We start from the raw sequence: 23,392 nt of genomic DNA, 5'->3' as shown, positions 1-23,392 counted from the left end.
CACCAGATTTCCTAGCCTGCTTCCCATTTCTGACTGGCTGAAGGACATGAGCTAAATTAATGTGCATGTATGGACAGGTTCTCACCATTTGCAATGTTTCACGGTTCTTTGGGGCTCTCAGATATGGGTTTTCTGAAGGCAGCTCCCCACACAGCCTCTATGCCAGAGTCCAGTCATTGCCATTGTTACAAGTCTATATCCTCAACCATAGGCAGACAACTCATTAATGACAGTGTCCTAAAAGCAAAGCAGACACAGGAGGGTGGGAAGGATAGCACAGCACTTCCATCAACACAGGGTTTGAAAAACAGGGTAGTAAATTTGTCTGCAGTGCTTCATGGATAGCTGTACTTTGGGACRAAGGACACACTAAAGAAGCTTTACTGAAGTGCCCTTTAGCCCTGTTGCTTTGTATCATCAAAATCCATATCTCAGTCTGAACTCCTGCTCAGGAGCATGCTCAAGGAGCAACTTCTATTCACCTCTGATTGTGTTCCTGGGTTGTGAGAGGGTCTGAACCCAGGGAACAAGCCCACAGGCAAGAGGAGAAGATAGGGCTGGATTCCCAGGTTGTGACATACTGCAAAGGGACACATCRCTGCTACCTAGTCCTCCTAGGCAGGCTTAAAAGCAGAAGCAGCTGCTGCCAGCAATGGCTGCCAATTCTGGTCATCTGCAAGCAAAGAAAGCTGGRAGCAGTCAGTTTTGCTCTATTCAATCCAAGAGAGTCTTGCATAAAGCAGATAAAGTCTGGGGGACCTGCYTCTGTGCCCTGTCCTCATTTTTATTTGGTATTAGGAACCTGTGTGTTTAACTTAAAGGGTTCTTATATCACACTTCTTGTCCTGAACAGACAGAGCACAGTGCCTGAGAATCTACCTTGGGATGGGAAGGTCATTAAAACTCTTGGATAGGCCTTGGCCTGTGAAAACAACAGGGAGGCTCCAATYTGTATTGAAAATTCGATTCTCTCTAAAGGAGAGTCCAGAATCCTAGAAATGCAATGGAGAAATTGGTCCTAGTACTATCTTTAAAGATAGAGGTTCTTAAGGAAAGTTCCACATAGCATACAATCCATACAATATACATCAACACACACAAAGTCGTAAGTGATATATAAAGCTGCTCATTGTTGATGGGTTACAGCAAAGGAGCTTTTCTGCCTGAGTCAGATAAGGGACTCCATAATCTGGAGGTTTAATTCAGGCTTAGGGAGCATATCTGGGAACAGTAACCCTTAAAAAACTGATTAAATCTTGTAGGATGCTCAGAGAGCCTGACCTATTTCATTGACTTTTTAGAAGTTCTCTATCCACACAACTAGAGGTTTCAGAAGTCTTTCTGGAAACCAGAACCTGTTTGTTTCAATTGTTCCATGGCAGTAAAGGGTTATGATCACCACCAGGAAGGAAAATGTAAGCCCCTACAGAACTGCAGGACGGGAGTTAAGCAAGGCTCTTGGTCTAAGGATAGTATGTTGCCTCTGTCACAGYGATTGCACCCAGAGGCAAAAGGAGTGTGCCTACAGCACATTACATACCAAGGACCTGAGCACCACACAGCAGAGTGTATAGCAAGCAAGGGTGCTGTCATGGGGTGGGTATGAGATACGTAGCTCAATCAGCAGCAGGACATAGGCAAACCATGCAGGATCTACAGGCCAGAGGGACACATGGCCTTAGCAGCAGCTTGCTGCCATCACTCTGCTGCTTCTCAAAGTGGAGAATGAGGAATGTCTCCCCAACATTCTTGGTGAGAYGGTACTTTTTCTGAGCAATGTGAGAAGACACCCCACCTCCAGRTATGCTGCCTACTCCAGAGTTGCTGCACTGTGGTTTCTGACTCAGAAGAAACCTCACAGATATGTATGGGGTTTCACTGAGCCACACCTAGATAGCAGCAGATTGGGAGAGGTCAGGAGACTTTTACCTGGGATCAGGAGATTCCAGGCAAACACTGACTTGGTTCTCAACACATCTGAAAATCTATCCTAAATTCATATGTYGAGTTGTTCAGGTCTTCTTCCTGAATGTCTATAGAAATCACTCTACAAGAAGACTCTTCATATGAGAGATCAACAAGCCCAGTATCTGCTGTGGGACACACAGTCAGATAGTGGCAGCAGGCAGTCACTAGAACCAACAAACAGGCCTTACCTCCTTAAAACATTCTTCTACTTTCTCGAACTCCATCACGAGCTCCAGTTCCTGGATGCGTTTGTTTGACAACATCACCAGTCGGTGAACGCCCTCATCAACTTGATTATAAAGCACACTAGCGGCATCAAGCGCGTCTCTGGAAGAGGATACAAGTCTGGTCAGGGAGTCTGCATTAGGTTCTCCCCGCAGTGCTTCATACAAACATGAGCTGGCTAACAGCAGCCCTTCAGTCATCCTCCCAGTGGGACTCAAGCAATGGCCATCTCTAGACGGAGAATAGAAGGAAAATTCTGTGGCTCCCTGCTCATTCCTATGAGTCACCACTCTCTGTTTCCAGTGCAGAAGCCTGGCAGGCAGAAGAAGAGAAYCCCCTCCCAGCCAGGCTCCTTGCAACATTTTATTCTAAAATGTCACACTTTCAGAAGGGATATTCAGCTTTCTATAAACACAGATTCTTGCATCCAGGGGTTTTCACAAATCACAGGCTCAGGCAGCCCCAGTTTCTGAAACCACCAGAAGAAGTTTAAATAAGAAAATAAACAATAAAARAAGCAAACACTAGGATGCAAATCTCTCCAGAGCAACAAGAACAATATAAAGCACCTGACAGTCTACTCTCCCTCATGAATTTCCACCAGTGAAAACAAAAAAGCAAAGTATATAGCATCCCAGGGCCACAAAAAGTTGCATTTAACAGTGTTGTGCTCAAAGCACTCAAAGACAGTGCTCCCTGCCTTCCACAGGCAGTTGTGCTGACAAAAGCACAAGAGGCAATGCCATGTGGCACTCTTCCTGCCAGCTTGGCCACAAAAGAAATTGATTTCCTGCATGCACAGGCAGGGATGGAGGAATTTAGGTTGGAATCAGGGATTCAGTACATCCTTTAATCCAGGCAAGATGACAAGTATTTGTAAGTTCTCTTCAGATGTTTGTAGCACTTCTCCAGCACATGTCAGAGCAAATTATAGGCAGGATCCAGGAGAGAGGACGGAATTCAAATTCATTCTTTCTTTGTGTTCCTGAACTTGTCAGATTTCTTATGCTTCTAGATTTTTCCTTTTATAAAAAGATTAACTCAACGTACACCTACAACAAAATATGACAACTTCTTTCAGCAGTGCACTAAACCACAGGCTGGAGTGCCTCTTTGCTTGCCCTAAACCAGCTTCCATTTGCACTTGGCTTACAACATTCTGGCTTACGGCTTTTTTTTTTTTTTWAATCATACTATTAAAATTATTCAAAGCATTGTGAATTGGACAGGTAGCTATAAAAACTATGAAAGTTTTGCTCATGGAAATTTATATAAGCAGTTTAGGATTCAAGTTCAAGCAGCGTTAAGCTACAGACATTCTGAACCTATCRTATGCAAACATTTAGTGGCAACCATCTTGAAATTTTTAGCTGGTATTTAATGGGCACAACACAGTGCAATAGCTCTGGACAACTAGCTCTGCATAGCAGAAATCCACAGGATTCTTCCAGTCAGAATTCCACCTACTGCATATTAGCCAACTTTTCAAACCTCAGGCATTTAGATACTTTTGTTTTTCCACTTCAAAATGCCATTAGACTGAATGAGTTTCTCCACAGGGCAGCCAAAAAACCCAGATTGTTTCTGGACTAAGATCAGCACCACTGCAGTGCAAAGGAGACAGGTTCTCTACAGAGAGTCTTCAAGCTTAGACAGCAAGACCAAAGCTGTAAGGCTGCTCCTGTGTCTCCCAAAAGCACCCATTAACAAATGGTGATGATACTAGTCTGCCATTTTGTAACCCTTTCCCAGTGACAGATCCCRATCCCAGCCAGGAGGTTTGTAGCAGCAAAGCCATATCCGGTGTCCAAGTTGAGCTCTGGAAAGCTTGTTTACGGAGCAGGTTCTACAGGCAAGTTCCCTTCAGCAGCAGCGACACAGCTAGGAAAGCTAATGAGAAACAGTTCAGAAGATCGCTTGAAGTTATATTTGGCAGCAACATTAATGCTGCTGGTTTTTGTACAACAGAGTATTTGTCAGATCCTAGTTTCTGAATATGGTTCTAGCATTGATTGCTTGACAGGCAGACATTCTTAGGTCCTACTTTCATGAGTCTGAAGTCCCTCCTGGCATGAATGATCTCTTCTACTGAGGAAAGCATACGTATATACTGAATTCTTCCCTTGCCACTGGCACAGACAAGCCAGCACCTACAACTTCACATGTTACAGGYTGCTAGATGTAAACATTTGCAATTGTTCACTCATGAGATGAAAGATTYTTCCAATCTTTCTCTGAACTTTCAGATAAATTAATTTGATGTTGATGCTACTTTTTTGGTGACACACATCAGTAGGGCAGTTTTTTTTTATGTTTTACTGCAGAGTAAGTTTTTATGTACACCCAAATCCATGATAAGGAAAAAATGCATAGTACCAATATTTAACAAGGTAGTGCAAGACAGTAATCTGACAACGCCATAACTTGAAACACGAGGTCYAGCTCTTCTCTTGGCTGACCTCGCATGGTACGTAACCTGATATAGGGAAAGGAAGCCCCATTCCACTCCTTCCCRTATCTGATGAAGGAAATGGGACTCCAGGAGTCCTGTTATCCCCTCACAGGCTYCAAGCAACTCTCCTTGACAGCAGTCAGTCACAATCTGGGCTGGAGGGCTGAAAGCAGTACAGAATCCCAAGTAGTAGACAACATGTTTCCCACAGTCATGAAACATAGGTTCTTYTGAAGACAGCTCTGCAACTACGGAAAACATCCTTAAGATACCGGGTAGGAACAGGGAGAGTTATTAAATTAACCAAGATTTTTTTTTTTAATGGAAATATACCTATTAAAAGCTCACTAGCTAGAGGTTAATTCACATGTGTCATCTCTAAGCCTCACGGATAAGACAGGTCGTCTTGGAGCACAACTGAGATCAGTATTGGCCTTATGATTAGCAAACCACTCTGGGGATACTAAGGTTCAAAAATGCAGTAATAAAATACAACTGCTGGTCCATCCACAGCCCAAGGAGACCATCTCAGGTAAAGAGAAAAGATCTGGATGAGTGGTTTGCTGGTGAGATGAACAACTGAAAAAAATCCTTCCCAAAAGACAGTGCTTTCCTGGCTCCACACATATGCCTTGGCACCAGAGAAAAAGCACCTCTGCTTTTTAGATCCACAGAGACATCTTGAACTTCCAGAAAGTCAGAGTCCAAGGTGCATTGGAAGTCTCTACTATCAACAGGAATTGGACAGAGAATCTCAATAGGGCTGGAAATCAGCTCTTGTCTTCATTTGTACACTGGAGGACTTAGGCAATGTATCATTGTTTAAAATTCCTTCATCCTTTGATTTAAGTCATTTTTTTTTCTGTGAATGCTTACACAACCTACTGATACACTTATCGGGATATAACACAACACCCTAAAGCTGCCCTTTCTCCTGCTTCTAGCAGTAGTTTTCTGAACAACTGCACAGAAACCACCAAGAAATATTTCCAAAAGAAAGTCCTGAGGCTCAGAGCCCCAGAGGAACTTTGCGTGTGTCCTTCTGCTGCCTCATCTGAGTCCCTCCAGCATCCCAAGACCTCACTCTTTTGTTTCAAGACAGAAGCTCCACACTCKTCACATGTTTTGCCTCACCTGGCTGGAATTCATTAAAACCTTAACATCTAGTTGTTGGTCTTCTTTTGCATCTCCAAGGGAACTCCATTCATATGTTGTCAGCTCTTGACAGTTCAATTTTACTGGCTAGACAGGCTCCTTGACCAACACCCATCTTTTACTACCTTACACAGAGGAAAACATAACCCTTTTTACCCTAGTATTATAAAAAGTAGGTAGGCAAACTGAGCCAAACAACAAATCCCTCACAGTCCATGGGAAAGCTTATTTTCGTCAATTCACGTAAGAAGTGCCCAATGGAGACTTTGTGAGAACTGAAAGTGCCAAGTGTGTTCTCCCAACTCTGTATACATCTCTCCACCTATCTTCAAATGTCCATCCTAAGTTATTTATAGTATACTAATAAACTCAATGATGCCTTGTTACAGCAAGTTCCACAGGAACAAATCTTTCTTTTTCAGAGACAGACTTAAAGGTTTTTTTCATTTTTGCCCTTGACTGCTTTCACAGCAGCTGGAAGTAAACAAAACAARTATCAAAAACTTGGTGAGAGAAGAAAAAGCGACCTGTAACCAGCAAGACAAAGTGAAACATGTGATTAAACACCCTGAAGAGATTTTGACAATGGCCTGTGCAACTCTGAGGAAGAAAATCAGGGAGGTGTCTGAAGCCAGTGGAAAGTTTTGTCTAAGCTTAGATTTGTTTGGATGCCTTGAAATTTCCCTGCACATGTGAGTGTGGTAGGAAGTCTTTCACTACATTCTTCCACGGTCAAATCATTTGAAGTAATTTTGCATAAGTGGAGAGTCAATATAATTTATAGAAAAAAGGAGTAGCTTGATGTCAGTTTATGTTTCCCCAAATCCTGTTTTCATTGGGCAATTATCATTTCAGTGGAAAAGATTCCAAATGTCTTCAGTTTTCTGGAGAAGTGCCCAACTGTTGTATAATGTTAGGGTAATTTTAAACCTACAATTTAGAGAGAGAGAGAGAGAGAAAAAAAAAGAAAGACTATTTCTGTCTGAATCTATCCTTCAAAATGCTAGCCTTGGAGAGTTACACTTCAGTTTTTGAAGCAAAATGCCTGACTTGTGTATGAAAATACATGGCCACTGAAGAGGTCTCCAGCAGAAGAGAAGGAAGAAACAGCAATCTAATCTGATTAGATCTAATCAACAGCAAGAGCAGAAATAAAGTGAGTGCTAAAAGCAGAGCACATCCTCTGACTAACCCTAGTCGATTTTTAAAATGGCAAAAGTCCAAGGATGGAAGGAATACAAGACATACTGCCCTTTGTTTGAATATTTGACAGTGCTTAAGCAAGTTTAATCTAGCTAACTTGCATAGGCAAACCAGCCTCATCTAGTCCTCCACTCCTGGTTTTAACTTCCCTAGTGGATGTCTCTATAGGTTTTGGTAGATAAAGAGGAGAATCTGTCAACTAAATGATTTAAAGGCACATTCCAAGGATAATACCCAATTCACTTATGCCGATATCTAGACTGCAATCATTTACACAGCCTGGACTATCTTCCAGGCAGAAATCCTTGCACAGTTGCAGGGGGTATATTATATGCCTTTGGACCATTTTGCCAGAAGGTCAATGCACTAGACTTTTCTGGTCCTTAATGTATTTCCTAGCAACACACCCAACTGCCACATTTGTAACTATCCCATAAAAGGAAGTCGACCTCAAATGCACCTTTTTTGTTCTTCCAAGCTGAAAAGTTTGCATACAGTTGAGGTTACTATCTGAAAAAGCCACAGTGAAGCTAATGCCGGTTCTGCTAAATAAACCGTAATTACTCTCCAGGTGCTGCACACAAATAGCCATGCTGATTTTATTTACCTTATAAAAGCACTTGAGCAGCCAGATACAGTTTTTAGAATGCCAGAGCGTCCCCAGAAAGGCACAGAGGTCAAATACCAAGTTAGGAGCTGCTTGTGAGATACCTGCAATTCATGATGGGAATAGTATTCCTAGCTAAGTCCACAGACTTGACTGAAGCCCTTCTCACCGGTTTATCTGTCAAGCGCATTTAATGGGAACTTTGCTAACCAATTAATACATAATTGCTTAGAGAATTCTCTACAGAAGTACAGTTTATTTAAATATTTTTTTTAGCAGAACTATATTCTGAAGTTTCTTTAAAAGTAATGGGATTGAAGCATATGCTTAAACAAAGGTCCAAGTCTTGTTCCAAACTGCTGCCTCAAATTCCTTTGCCAGTCTGACTTGCATTTGGTTGTAATACAGCTCTGTTCAGACTTCAGTTGATTTTACATTCCAGTAAGCTCTCTAAAACTAACTGGAAGAAAAAGCAGACACCCCAAAGCAAGAAACAGCCTACTTCTGGGGAAAGCTCACTCCAAAGCAGAGCTTGAGAGAGGATGAGGCAACACTGCTCTGGGAGCATCAACCTGTGATTTTCTATCATCAGCTGTAAAAAGCTATCTACCTCCAAATCTCATGCCATTTACATTAACCTATTTCTTTATGTACTTGTTATCTAGTTGGCTGCTCAGGTGTGACAGCTGTGTTCCTGGAGTTAGTATTGCCATGGTTTCCAGATGCCCTGGTTAAATCTACATGCATTGCCATTTAAAGCTACAAACCTGTTTCCCTGAWAATCCCTCCTTTTACACACTCCCCATCTTTATGGTGCAGGTAATGGCAGCAACTGTGCTATTAACTACCGCAGCATTAGAAACATCTACCCCAACTCCACCAGATGATAAAAAACAGTGCTTGTGGGACAGTCTGAGACTGAGCCAGGAACATCAGATGGTTCAACTAACATCCTATACTGGAAACATTTTGCAATTTTTTCCAGGCTGTTTTTGAACGGTTTAAACACATAGTGTCGTAAAGTACCTAACACCCTGTTGGCACAAAGATCGCAAACAAGATTGCAAACAAGCAAGACAGTCCTTTTGTCAAATTCCCTCTGAATCCAAGACGACTTAGGACACTGACAGAAGAAAACAAACAGCAGAAGGGGAGCTAAGGTGGGGGGATCATCTCATGAAAAGCCTTGAAGAACAGTGAAAACTGACTTACCTATAAAGATCTCCACAATCTTTTACTTCTCTGCAAATACCACAACTGGCTCCACATAGCACTTCACACAAGCTCCGAACAAAGCTGGCTCTGCACTTCTCTATGTGCCGAGCAACAAGGTTTGTTTAATGTGAGCGCAAGTGCTTTTCACCAGACAAAAACCACCATGCAAACACAGGGAACAGGTTAGACTGTAAAGAAGATGAATACCAAGCACCATGGTATGTGTTTGGATAGAAATGTTGCTGTGCACTCCTCCCTCTGCCTGACACAGCCAAATAAGAAATGGAAGAGCACTGCCACCTCGGCACTGCTAAGGGCCAAAGGTTTAGTGCTTGTCAGCATCTTCTGTGTCACCAATGACAACCCAGAGGTGTCTTGTGCAAGAAAGCTGCGAAACTCTGAGACCAGCATTTAAGTGTAGCTCTTCACCTCACTTCAAGCGATAGCGAGAGTTTGTCTGAACCAAAAGATGAAGATGCCACGAGAGACATACCAGCTCAGCACTGAAAAGTGCATCTCAACACAGCATGTCAGGAGTATGCACTATGGAAAGGTGGTAGCATTAGAGATTCCCCAACCTCCAGAGAGGTGGGCAGATGCACTGGAGTTAGTTAAGTAGCCAGGAAAWTGGCATCACTGAGAGGGACACACACACTGCCTTCTTTTGAAGCACGTGCAAACATGCAGAGCAGCGACCATCGCATCAGGCACTACACAAAGAAAAACAAACATACCTCTAAAGCAGAAGTGAGAAGGGAAAAGATGTTAATACCTTCAGTGAGGATTTCTCAAATGCAGTTTGCCTGGCCATGACCACCAACATACAGTAGCAGTTGTCATCTAGCAGGTGCACACACCTTCTGCCTTCCAATGCCACACAGCCTCATCAGACCGGGACCAAACCACTGGACACTGTCTTCCCTTGCCCCGCCCCCAACTTGTCTTGCATTTTGCATGGCCAGCTCAGTCTTACTGCCTCTACGGCAGAAGTTCCAGATGGGGCTGACGCAGTCCATCAGCAGCTCCCGGAGCTCTTGAGAGCTTGCACCCTGTCAAGGTTTACTTCTACTGGAAGGAGCTCGTTTGCCACTTTGCAGAGCAGCACATGCTTGTAAACTGTCTTGGAGCATGAGTTGCTACTATTAGGAATCTGACTAGTCCTACAGCAACACAGAGATAAACACACTGCTTCATCGACAGCAGAGATCCCTAAATTAATTGGCTAGAGCTTAAGTGATTTCAAGCAGATCTAGTTGCTTGATACTGCAGATGGAAGTGGGGGTAGAGAAGGGTCATCATCGTCAATCATCTATCTTAGATGATTTAACTTCCTTTTGTTGACAGCACCACCAACGCAGCTATTAAGTGTTGAGAGTGGAAAGACCGTTCTACTCATCTGCACTGATCTTGCTCACAGCACAACATGCAGCTGCACTCTGGTACCAACTGTGGAAAAACATCGAGGTTTTAATTCTGAAGGCCTTAAGGCGACAGATTCCATCACATCTTTTGGACGGATGTTCCAGCTGTTACTTTTGTCCTATCATATGCAAAAATCTTCTCCAAACTAAATTCCTAAGTTTCATAGCTTCCTTTCACTGATCTCACTCTGCAGTCAGGTTGGGTGGCAGTACCTACCGCGTGGCATCTCCACAATCAGATCATGCAGAGCAAGAAAGTAAACACAAGGGCTGGAGACCAAACAGTGCCCAGCCTACACACAGACAACCAGAGTCAAGTGAGCAAGCTGTGCAGATTATGAATGCTCCAGTACATGTTAAAAATGTTCCATATGCTAACGCATACACAAGATGGCCCAGAATCCTTTGCAGCCAGGCACAAGTACAGTGTAGTATGTTAGCTGTAAATTCAGCCTCTTTGTTGCTGTTATGAAGTCGGGCTGTTGGCTCACCAGTCTGTCCTTTGGAAACCTGGCAACTTGTTGCTCAGGAAGTCTGCTCTGCGCTGCCCATTACCTCTGTCCTGCTCGGATCCCCACCCAGGACTTCCAGGCAGATCACCAAGCCAYTCTAAAAATAGTCAGCTCACAAAACCAGCTCTTGGTCCCAGCCACTCCACCCTTGAAGTACAGAGACTATATTGCCTTCTGCAAATAAAAGAAGAATTTACTCCTCCATCTATTTATAAGCTGCTTATTCATAGTTTGCAAACACAAATTCTTTTCAGTTGAGGAGGTAGGAGAAGAGATTTTTTTTTCTTTCTGGTTCGATGTTGTGCAGTGCCAAGCACCCAACCKGGTAATTCCTTAACCATCTGAGGCTTCCATCTTTCCAGCCCTCACATGTAGACTTGTGGCTACCTTGTCTGCTGACACACAGAGCATGATGTAATCCCGTTCCTCTGCCACACTGAGAACAAAGGTGTGCTGATAAAGCCCAGCATGCACCAGGTGTATCCTGATTCTACTAGCATACAGCACCTTTATACTAATATAAAATGTTTATATTTTCTTTACTCTGCTCCTAACTCATGGCATACCTGGACGACAAAAGCCATCACTGGATACCTTGTCTGGGCAAGTGCTCCCAGCTTTTGGCTTTTCTGGCAGAGCAGCGATAGTGAGAAAAGCAGTGGGAAATGTTTTGCTAAAGACAAAGTTAAAAGCCTCTCTGTCTTGTTGCCTAGCCCTTACACTACTGATTCTTTAGTAAGAGCTCACAATGCTGCTACCTGGTTTCTAGCTGCTTTTCAAGGCTTATGATGGAAATGTTGGAGAAGTCTTCTACATCTACCACAAAATAAACAAGGCATTAGTACATCTTTAACAATTGGCTTAGTGAGTTGCCCCCAAGCCACAAGTTACTCGATCAATACACCAGAAGGCAAAGATATACCAGTCAACTTTTATAGAACATAAGAAAAAGACTGAGACAAAGACTTCCTGTCCAAAAGTGCAAAAATTGAACTGATGGATCTCTCCATGGCATTTTTCCACACTTACCAACAGGAATTTCAGCTAGGCTAATAGCTCTGCATTTCAATCACCGTAAAGGCTGGAACAGTAAAACCTGGAAGCTTTCATTTTTTGTGCTGACAGGCCTGGAGAAGCACTGAGCCTTCAGTGCAACAGAGGGTGGGACAGTAAATGTGCTAGGTTTAAACTCATTCAGATCCACTAATATTAAAGAAGTGGCAATGATGGTTTTAGCAGTCCACCTGCACTTTAGGTGACCAGTTTGCGCTGAAGCTATTATGGCAGCACTTAGGGAGGCATCACAAAGATGCTAATACTAGCTCATCAGCACTAACCCCCGTGTCAGCTTTAGGCCAGATTCAGCCTGGCCTCTCAGGGTTAAGAGAGTGGTGTGGGACAAGCTGAGCATGCCACATCCCCTTAGCTGATTCCCTGTTGCAGGCTGTCTGCAGGACTCCTATTCTGGTAACAACACTCTTGTTAGCTCCCAAGGAGTTCAGCTCAGCCCACACATATGCAGTGAGCTGGTACCAACTAYGCATGCACTCAGCTCTACTCAAGAACAGAAGGTGTAATTTTGGTTGCAAGCACAGATGTTCAGCATCTCCCACAGCTCATGCTGGTCGCTGCATCCTGGAGCACCTGGTAAGACTCTACGGAGCTGGGAAACTAGCTGAGGTCCATCAGGATTGTTTGGACGGGTCTGCTGTTCCCTATGTGGACTTGCAGCTGGATGGGTAGGGCTAGCTTTTATGGTGGTAGGGAAGAGAGTATGGAGTCTCCTGGTCAGGTCATGCTGGGAAACAGAGAGAAAGTAGAGTTACCAGCAAAACCCACTGCTGTGGCATGCTAGAAAGGCTGCTACGTTATCTCTCCTTTACCAGCAGGGACTCCCAGAGGCTCTTAAATCATCTGTCAGAGAAACAAACACATCTCTGATGGGAAATCAGTTTCTACATGAAAGGAGCCATGCCTATAGTTAAGCAAATCCCCTCCAAGGCCTGGGTCAGGCGTAAGCAGCAGTGAGATCCCACTGTTCTGTGTCACAAAACACTCCAAAGGGCGTCTTGGCTCTCTAGGAAGGCAGAGGAGGGAAAGATGCCAAAACTAACCCCCGAGGGAGAAGTTTCATTGCTAAAGAATGACTAAAGCAAGTCTTGTTTGCTATGTGCTCCTGAAAAGTATCTGGCCGATAACATCTGACTCCAGAGAATGTAAGTCTACTTCCTTGCTTATTTTAGCATACACATCTCTAAGTTGCAGTCAAGCATTAGTTTCATGTTTTCAGATGGATTTGTCTGTCTCTATTCTTACTACTTTACATTTTTCATTTTGCTGTGTGAAGCTACAAACTAGCAAGAAAGTAAAGCTGGGAAGTTGGTAGAATATAGCCTCTGCAAAAGAAGCAATTAAGTCTTTTGCTTTTTTAATCCCACAGTGATGGTGCAGCTGAACCAATCTCTTTATGCCTCTAATTTTTTTTTTTAATTGCATATTCTAACTTTAGCCCCACACCTCTGGTTGGAATATTTTAGTTACCTACAGTTAAGAGTTCAGAAAACTCATGATGTTACAAATCTCACCTCCACTACAACGCAATGCTTTGACAGTTACCTGTTCACAGCTGGCCTTTCAACTTCAGGCTAACATGTTTTGACAGTCATAACTTTCTGCTTGTCTCAGGCTTTTGCACCTCAAGACAGAAACGACTAAAACAATGCAAAATGTGATTAACTCAAGAACTAAAAGGAGGCTCAGAAGGATTAAACAATTTGACCCTCTTCTGTAAATAATTTAGTTTCAAGTACCAGATTGGGAGGAAGGGGGACAGGAGGGATTAAAGTGTTCGGTGCTGATCAAAAGCTTACAATTCAAAGTTCAGAAAAGCAACACARTCAGTCCCGTTGAGTGCACACATGCAACCACTTGTACTCTGTTTTCACATGTCACCAGCAAAAAATTTAGCCTTGGATCCATGTACATCAATAGTGACTCCATTTTAGTCTTCTAACCTAACTACAATATACTACCCTCCTTTGATCCTAGGCATTACAGAAGCCTTCAAAAACATGGACGTAAGCCTAAACCTTTACAGAGTTAACAAAGTCCAGCACTTCTAATATCTGCACACCAATTTAGAGAAAAAGAGCTAAACAAGCAAGTGCAGAGCCATGGGGAATCTAAAACCAGTGCCTTACAGAGAGTTTTCTAGTCAAGTGATAGCGCTTGCTCCCATCTGAAAGTAACTTGGAACAGTGAGGACTAAACTTCTTTAGTCCTCTACTCTGCATCTGAACTATAAGGCAGTTAGGTATTTCCTTATTTAAAACATTGTGTGGATTATTACTTCTGCATCTGCTCCAAGGCTGGAAGAGGAATAATATCCTCATTTTATATATATATATATTTGCTTCTCAGGCTGGATAGTGCCTCATATATCTGACCCCTACCATAAATACTGTCAGGCAAGGAATATAGCCTGCACAGACTTAATTAAACAGAAAACATGCTACGCAGCCATAGCATGTACTCAAACACTGTGTAATCAAAACACTCTTGTATCCCCCATCCCTGCTCTTGCTACAGCAATCAAAGCAGTGGATTTTCCTTAAGGACTCTGCCAGATCATGTTTCAAAGTTGATCATTTCCCTGCATAAGAACACAGGTTTAACTTCAAAACAAAACAAAACACGAAAAGCATAGCATCCTCTCATCACCCTAAAACTTTCTAGTGGCTTGTTGCTTGTAGACAATGCTGCTTTTAGGAGTCTAAACAAACCAATGAAATATAACAACAAAAGAGAAGCACTATCTATGATTCTCACRTCATACTGGGGTGAAAAGGCTGTATTTTACTAATCCTGCCCAAAACTGCATTCAGAAGAGTACTTCAGCAGAAGCGTCCAAACATGTGGACAAAGAATAGTGTCCACATGATCTGCCAGAGCTGACGACAGGAGGCAGAGCAAGCAGGGASAGCAAACTGTTACATGGTCTGCCCCCATCTTCCTCTTCTCTCTCACTCTGCACTGACATGCCAATCCCTGTCTCCAGCTGACACATGGCAATTTGTACTCTCATCCATCTGTTGAATTTTCAGAGAATTTTCCTGTATCTGGGTGACATAATTCTGAAAGCTAATATTGTAATCTTCTCTTAGTTCCCTCTTTTAAAACCTTTCAGCTTGAGATGGAACAAAAAGGTTAACTGGAACAAGACTGCAGATGCATGGAGTCATTCCATGCTACCCTGTCACCTTCTATGTCCCTACTTGTATTCACATGCCAGCATTTATCTGACGCTCAGGCTGGAAGCTCCTGAGTGCAAGGATTGTCTTTCTACCTTGTGTTTGCATAGCACATAGCACAGAGGCCTTTCCACACTGATAGACTTCAGGTGTTTTAACAGTACAAACATGAATTGTGCAACACCCTAGGGATTTCAAACCGATGACTTCTCTCAGCCCCAGCTTCTCATACCAATTTGGCAAAGAGGCAGTGAATATTTGTACAAATTATACCAATGCCAAGGAGATCAGAGCCTGCTAAAGCCACGAAGTACTCTTCTCAGTTAAAGTCTTTGGGAATTGCCTTACAAAAGGATTGCCGTGTTAAATCACACATTGATAATGTCTCTCACCTAAACAGTCACCACTGGCATTGCCAATAAAGGTTTATGTCTTAGAAGTGCACAAAATACCCAGYCTTCTCCCTACAGAACATGAGTCTGATTTGGCTTGGAAAAGGAACTCAAATAACCATCTAAGAGAATTCACCCAGTCAGAAAAGGACAAGCTTTTGGATCTGGAAAGATGCAGCAAGTAAAGAGTAAAATTAAGTAAAATATAAGAGTAAAATTCATTATGTTTTTCATCTTTACTGTTTTCAGTAAAGATCTCACTACATGAAACCRTTCTCTAGCCTACACCAAGGAAGGGTTCTCTCACAGTGCTTGCTGTTTGCTCATCTCTCTCTCTTCCTTCTTCACTCTCTAAGGGCTTACCTGTAGTCATGGGTGAGGGTGACGCAAGACTCCTCCTTCCTCAATCTGGCCAGAAGCGCTCCACCCTCTAGCTGCAGCTTGACGAGCCGTGTATCTTCAAGAACATTCTTCATCAACTGCCTGTAATTCCTCAGCAAAACAGCTGCCTCCTGGAGGGATTGCAAGAGTGAAACAAGCAGTTACTGCAATGTACAGGCAATAAGGGTACAAGCAAAAGCCCACRCCCAATCAAAAAAATACACAAACCACATCTCAGCCCTTTTGCCTTGCCTACCCCTAAGAAAGAAAGTTTGGCTCCCATAACTGTTTCTCTCAAGCCCACCAAGTCCAAAGCAATAAACAGCATTCCTTATGCTCTTGATACTTTCCCAAACATTATAAAACTGAAACTCAATTCCTATCGCTGCCCACACTCTATTTGCTGGGTAAAGTGGGAATAAGCTTTCCAGCCTTGTTTTCCAATCACAGCTAGCTCCTATTGATTCTTAGAAGCTGGATCTGAGGAGCTCCACACTGTAGGACAAAGTGCATGTGAAGGGTTCGTGGATATACACACGAATGCAGAAAGGCCTAGGCAGGCCACTATCGCATCTCCTGCTCAGTGCAGAGCTGGCAGCAATTTCCTATTATGGCAGCTTCTCAAAAAGAGGGGACATAACATGTCTGCAACAACACTGAATGGTTCTTGATACTCTCCCTCTTCTTGTCCCCTTCTAAACTTTTGCAACCCTGGTGCCACAGCACCGCAGCCTTACAAACACTGACTATGTTGCCATCCAACTTTATTCTACACCATTCAAGCTAATCCACTACAGCAGAGCCTGAGGCAGCCGATCAGTACCAGAGCCACTAAAGCTGCTCCCAGCTACAGAGCTGTAGCATTGCTAAGGAAGCCTGGATAACCAGAAAATAAGAATTACAGAATTTCTTTCAGATGTGCCCAAAGAGAACCTGAGCCACAGAGAGGAACAGACTGATGTAGTCAGCTACACCCTCATGCCCACCTTGACGATGATTCCTGCTTTTGTTAACAGAAAGCAGCAATTGCAGMGCCACAATGACACAGTGCCTGGGACATCTGCAGAACTGCACATCAGAGAGCATGGCTTTCATCTTGCACAATTTTATGGTGTCAGAAAGCACAGGCTATTGTACAGACATCTCTATTGTTTGTTTCAGACAGGAGGTTTTTAAGTTTTAGCCATCAGCGTCCATGATTACGAGTCTTGGCAACAAGCAAGCACAGTAATTAAAGGGTCTCTGCTTTACATCCAGCCTCCCAGCACAGCATGATCTTGTCCCTCAATCTGATTGGCTCAGTTAACTGAATCACTGAACAGGTTAGTGGCAGAAGGAGAACAAATATCTGTTCTCATTTACCAATCTTTCTCTCTCCTTCACTCCCTGGTAAAGCAAACTGGGAAAGATTTGTGCAGCATAATGTTATTTTTCTTCACTAAAAATCAGCATTAGCATGAAGCTCACTTCCCCTCCTTCAGCAACAGGTTCTTCAGCCAGGTCAGCAGAAGTGGAGGAGGAAAGAAGACACACTTTCGTAAGTCTAGCACCTTCTCTAAGGCAATTTCTACCTAGAACCTCTCGGGGGCTACTGTAGATCAGTGCTCTTTGCACAGAAAAATGATTGAATCCTCATTATGTAAACATCCCTCCCTGACACAGCTAAAAATACAATTCTATTCTACACTGGCATATCCTCAGAAACTCAATTGCAGACAGCTTTCCTGTAGGGCAAGACGAAAAACAGCTGAGCTAGTTCCCTGCGCTTTGCCCTCGTTCCTGCCTGGCCATGAACTCAGCTGCTGGCTTTCTTTGGTGTTTCTATTTCCTACCAATGCTATTTTGTCTCTACTAATTACTCATCTCTCCCATCATTTCTCTCTTTTTTTTTTCTTTTCTCTCCTGTGAAGTCTTTCATGGGTCAAGAGGAGGTCTCTTGGGATGACACTGAGGGATCAGAGAACCAGCTTCTACTGCCAAAGGGCTCTACAGTGCTCTCACTTTATTTGGATTAGATTCTATTAGTCCTGCTTCCTCAACACCTCTGCAGCGAGGCACAGTGTTCTGACTAATCAGCTTTCAAATACAAAGTTTTTCTGCAACTATCCAGCCTTCTGTTCTCTTCTGTCCCAGGTCTACATCTGACAGAAGACATGCTTACCTCAGCTCTTTCTGGTAATCTTCCAGATTCCACATTATAAATGGCTCCCTGGAGGAAGGCACAAGCACCTTGACATCCTTGTAGCAAATGTTCCAGCTTCTGTAACAGGAAAGGATCAAGGCAGAGTTTATTGTCTCAAGGCTGAAGAGAAAGTTGTGTTTTCAGCTTCCAGAGGGTTAAAACGACAGATATCAAGAGAAGATCAAACATATTAATCCAAGGGTTCAGTTACACCATCCTGCATAAGAGGCTTCAAATGCATCACTCTGTACTTATAAGGCTTCTATACAGACCTTACCAAATTGCACGCTCACAGAATGTCTGAGACATACTTTAGAAAAAGGAAATCAGTACACTTGAGATCCACATTCTTCTACTATTAGCTCTTCTTCTAATTTTCCACTAAGATAAATTAMGAGAGCTGCATTTGGAGGAACAAACTTTAGAACAAGTTCTTGGAATTTGCATACTTTAAATCATTCCTCTTCATATTAAGAGTAGTGTAAATTAAAGCTCAGGAATCTGGCAGGCTTCCACAGTTAGAACTAAACACCTTAAATTACCAACAAATTTGAAATCCCTTCTCTCTTCTGGGAAAGAACAAACATGTCACAGGTTTGAAGAGATTACTCTTTAAGAAAGTCACCAGTTTAAGCCTAAGGAGCGTCAGACCTTCTAGTCACTGAAATCAGAGGAGGGACAAAAATCTATTCCAAAGCAGGCTCTCTTAAAAAAAAAAAAAACAAAAAAAACCCAGCTGTTTGAAGTAATTCCCAGTCTGGAATGTTGGAACAGCCCCAGTGGGCACAAATGAGTGGGCAGGATGCAGGTGAGATCACCGAGACAGGAAATAAATGTTGTTTGCCACATAGCAGTAGATCTAAAGCAGCTGAGCACGTGGGTCATTATCACACACAGCCCATCATACAAATAGGCAATTCATACAGATTGATCTCTGTGCAACCTTCCTTTGGTAATATGTTGCTTGTTAAAATGTAGGAACCAGGAACAAGAGGTAGTCTGATACCATGCGTCATTTCCTTCAAGAACAATTCTTGTGCACAGACTGTGCATTTCAGCTCTCAGGCTTTTCTCAAGTCTGTCTAGAAAACTAATCCATATCCTCTTGCAAAACTTATCTGCTTCCACACTGCCAAATAAACCTAAGTAAGTCTCACATCCTATCCTAGGCAYCTCAGTGAGGCTTCTGTATCTCTACTGCATCTGCAGGAGCTCACAGGATTTCTTTTAGACTTGAGTTTTTAAATCAGATTCTAACATGAGTAGAGAAAGAAGAGTTAACACTGTTTACATGCTAAGCTTAACTGCTGAAGCCTGCCACCAAAAAGGTGGTGGTAACAGTGTTACTTTAACCAGCTTCATAGGCTGTATTGTGTACCATGCACCACTCTGGGCAGTGAAATCAGAGCTGAAGGAAGACAAAATCTTTTGGAAGCAGAAGCAATGGTTCTCTCACCCACGAGGGTGAGCAAATCAAATGCAATGTGAAGACAGACAATTTGTGTGCAGATTTACAGAGATTTAATCCTTTCTAGTCTCAATGTGCCAAATCATGTCTCAACACAGCTTTTAAAGATTCARTAACCACATGATCCATGGGGGTAGTGCTCCCTCCACAGCACTAGTATACACAGGTGGGTAATGGGGCCACAGACACCACTTTTGTAGATTGCTAACAGTCTGCATATACCCTGCTGCATGGCCAGCAACATCTGCAATAGCCCTGCCATGAATAATTAGTGAGTGACTGGTACCGCAGCACCCTGTGCAAGGGTCATCTCTGTAAGTTGTGGCTGGTGCTGCAGTCACAACCCCTCTATTCCTGAGGCTCTGCCTCGGCCAGCTCAAACATTCCCAATTAGTGGAGAGCCTCCCCGCACCTTGGCCTGGCTCTAATCCACATCTGGGTAAGGTTCGCTGTAGATCTCTTGACCCACGACACTCCTGGAGAAAAGCACAATAGTCAAAAAAGAAATGGGGAAGCTTTTGTTTCCTAGCCCCACATGGCCAGTTCTCAGAGAAATAAAATGTTCCACTGGGCTGAACTCTCTTCTCTGTATTTTTAGCTTAAACATTTTCTAAAGAGTACAAATTTAATGACAATTTTGATGAATACTTGAAATATAAATCAAGGAGGAAAGAAAAGTTCCTAGAAGCATCTGACCAGATTGTCAGCAACTTCAAAACTTCATACCTGCTAGGATTGCAGTTTATGGGGCGGGGGCTCTGGTGACAAGATCTCTGGATACAGAGAGGGCAGTATTACTGAAYGTCTTCTCTGCTTCAGCCTTCAATGCTAAGGGCAGCCCTCAAGAATCCCAGAGCCTTGAGACAAAGGAGAAAGTCTGGAGAAAGGAAGACTTTCCTTTGGTTGAGGAGGATAGGATTAGAGATCTTCTGGGCAAGCATGATGTTCACAAATCCGTGGGCCTGGGCCCAGATGGGATGCACCCACGAGTACTGAGGGAGCTGGCAGACATTGTCGCCAGGCYGCCCTCCATCATCTTTGAAAAGTCATGGAGAACTGGAGAGGTGCCTGAGGACTGGAAGAAAGCCAATGTCACTCCAGTCTTCAAGAAGGGCAAGAAGGAAGACCCAGGTAACTACAGGCCGGTCAGCCCCATCTCCATCCCTGGAAAGGAGATGGAACAGCTCATTCTGGATGTCATCTCCAGACATATGGAGGAAAAGAAGGTGATCAGGAGTAGTCAGCAYGGATTCACCAAGGGGAAATCCTGCTACACCAACCTGATAGCTTTCTATGATGGAATACCTGGCTGGGTAGATGAGGGGAGAGCAGTGGACATTGTGTACCTTGACTTCAGCAATGCTTTTGACACTGTCTCCCAGAACATCCTCCTAGGCAAGCTCAGGAASWGTGGGTTAGAGGAGTAGACAGTGAGGTGGATTGAGAACTGGCTGAAAGGCAGAGCTCAGAGCGGCACGGAGTCCAGTTGGAGGCCTGTGGCTAGTGGCATCCCCCAGGGCTCAGTACTGGGTCCCATCTGATCAATATTTTCATCAATGACCTGGATGAAGGGACAGAGTGCCTCCTCAGCAAGTTTGCTGATGATACCAAGCTGGGAGGAGTGGCTGATACACCAGAGGGCTGTGCTGCCATTCAGAGAGACCTGGACAGGCTGGAGAGCTGGGTGGAGAGAAACCTCATGAGATTCAACAAGGGCAAGTGCAGAGTTCTGCACCTAGGGAAAAATAACCCTAGGCACCAGTACAAGCTGGGGGCTGACCTGCTGGAGAGCAGCTCTGCAGAGAAYGACCTGGGAGTGCTGGTGGATGACAAATTGACTATGAGCCAGCAATGTGCCCTKGTGGCCAGGAAGGCCAATGGTCTCCTGGGGTGCATTAGGAAGAGTGTTGCCAGCAGGTCAAGGGAGGTGATCCTGYCCCTCTACTCAGCCCTAGKGAGGCCTCATCTCGAGCACTGTGTCCAGTTCTGGGCTCCCCAGGACAAGAGAGACATGGAGCTACTGGAGAGAGGCAAGTGTAGGGCTATGARGATCATCAGAGGGCTGGAGCACCTGCCCTCTGAGGAATGGCTGCGAGAGCTGGGCCTCTTCAGCCTGGGGAAGAGAAGACTGAGGGGGGATCTTGTCAATGTGTATAAGTACCTGAAGGGAGGGTGTCAAGGGGATKGGGACAAACTCTTTTCAGTTGTACCATGCAACAGGAAAAGAGGCAATGGGCAGAAACTGAAGCACAGGAAGTTCCGCCTGAATGTGAGGAGGAATTTCTTCACTGTGAGAGTGACAAAGCACTGGAAGAGGTTGCCCAGAGAGGTTGCGGAGTCTCCTTCTCTGGAGGTATTCAAAGCCTGCCTGGATGCAACCTCTCTATGCTCTAGGTGACCACGCTTGAGCAGTGGGGTTGGACTAGATGATCTCCAGAGGTCCCTTCCAACCTTAGCAATTAGCATTCTATGATTTCGCTAAGGAGCTCTTTGAATASTCTGGGGAACCTGCTCCAAAAACCAGGAATCTAACCATTTTTATTATTCTCAAATGCTTGATTGTCTGTTTAGTGGCAACAAGATACTAACATATTCTGCTGAGATTAGCATAAGAATCACAGAACTACAGAATCWKTAAGGTTGGAAGGGACCTCTGGAGATCACCTAGTCCAACCTCCCTGCTCAAGCAGGGTCACCTAGAGCATGTTAGACAGGGTTGCATSCAGGCAGGCTTTGAATATCTCCAGAGAATGAGACTCCACAACCTCTCTGGGCAACCTGTTCCAGTGCTAAAGAAGTCTTCTGCCCTTGAGCCTCTAAGTACACTACACCTGAACAGAAGTACCACCATACATCACAAACAAAGCAACCTGTTTCCTTCTTCTCTTCAAAATATGGTCAAACACACTTTATGAACACAGTATTATTATMGTTTTGATAACAGATACTGTCACCCATATACATGGCTGTTACAAAAACTATCACTTGTCTTATAATGCTCATGCATTCATCTGTTCATGGACTCTTCTCTCTTGCCTCAAGTCAGTAACTATGTCTTTTATTCTCTCAGACACCTAGGAACATATGACAGCCCCAAAGAGGCAATTAACAGGTGCAGCATATCCCACTTACCATGCGGAAGCTTAACCAGTCCTGGTGGCAGTAAGGGAAGGTCCCATCTAGTTCTAGAGGCAGCTGTGAACTGTCTATATGCTTATGGAGGGATTTCATGGAGGTGAGAAGTTCAAACTGCACAGGAATGGAAGAAACAAAAGTATATTTGCATTAGAGAAAGACCACTGAAGAGTGGCGAAGAGAAAGGTTATCAAAAAACAGCATTTCTTTATCCATTAACCTTGCATAGAAACAAGGCACACATTTGGTGTCTATCAGCAATATGAAGGAAAAATCAGCTCAATCTCAGAGCAGCTTGTTGTACAGTTCAGTGGGTGAACCCTGAGGGAATTCAAGCTGCAACATGCTGTTTCACCAAGTGAAACATCTGTGATATAAGTCTGGCAACAATCAGACTTCTCTAGAGCAAATACCTCCTACTATAAGCACAGCAACTCCCTCATATGCTCATACTTTGTGCTGTAATTCACATTTGTTTGGACAGTTTGAAAAATTAAATCCAGCACCCAGCTTCCCTGTTTTTCTTGGAAAAACATTCTAACAGAACAGCCTCTGCCCTATCCTGAGCTCTCCAATCATCACAGTCACTGTTTGCTCACAAACGTTTCCCAGATCTTGACACAGATACTTTCCTTCTTGGAAGCTGCAGAATCTCAACAGAACATTTTATGCCCACCAGAGAAAAAGACAGGTGTTCCTGAAAGCACATGGAAACCAGTCCAGGCACCAGGAACTAAGATACAGACATTTAACCCTACACGCATCTAAGTTTCTACTTCCTTATGAAATGGAGATGTTGCTTCCAATTCCTCCCACATGCCCATGT

General features: G+C 43.7%; 1 protein-coding gene across 5 annotated transcripts in view; it reads right to left on the bottom strand.

Moving 5' to 3' along the window:
- Positions 1–23,392, bottom strand: part of PLEKHG4 (pleckstrin homology and RhoGEF domain containing G4) — a 103,952-nt gene that overhangs the window by 32,851 nt on the left and 47,709 nt on the right. For all 5 annotated transcript variants that reach the window (XM_085314529.1, XM_085314531.1, XM_085314530.1 and 2 more), the window contains 4 exons: positions 22,564–22,680; positions 17,943–18,041; positions 15,764–15,912; positions 2,157–2,295 (listed from right to left, as the gene is read on the bottom strand). In XM_085314529.1, coding sequence (XP_085170655.1) covers positions 2,157–2,295; positions 15,764–15,912; positions 17,943–18,041; positions 22,564–22,680 — 504 coding nt within the window. The remainder of the gene's footprint in view (positions 1–2,156; positions 2,296–15,763; positions 15,913–17,942; positions 18,042–22,563; positions 22,681–23,392) is intronic.

Source organism: Rhea americana, unplaced genomic scaffold (genome assembly GCF_003343005.1).
Source record: "Rhea americana isolate MKP2758 unplaced genomic scaffold, rheAme1 scaffold_406, whole genome shotgun sequence".
NCBI classification, from domain to species: Eukaryota; Metazoa; Chordata; class Aves; order Rheiformes; family Rheidae; genus Rhea; species Rhea americana.
This window is presented reverse-complemented; position numbering and strand designations above follow the sequence as displayed.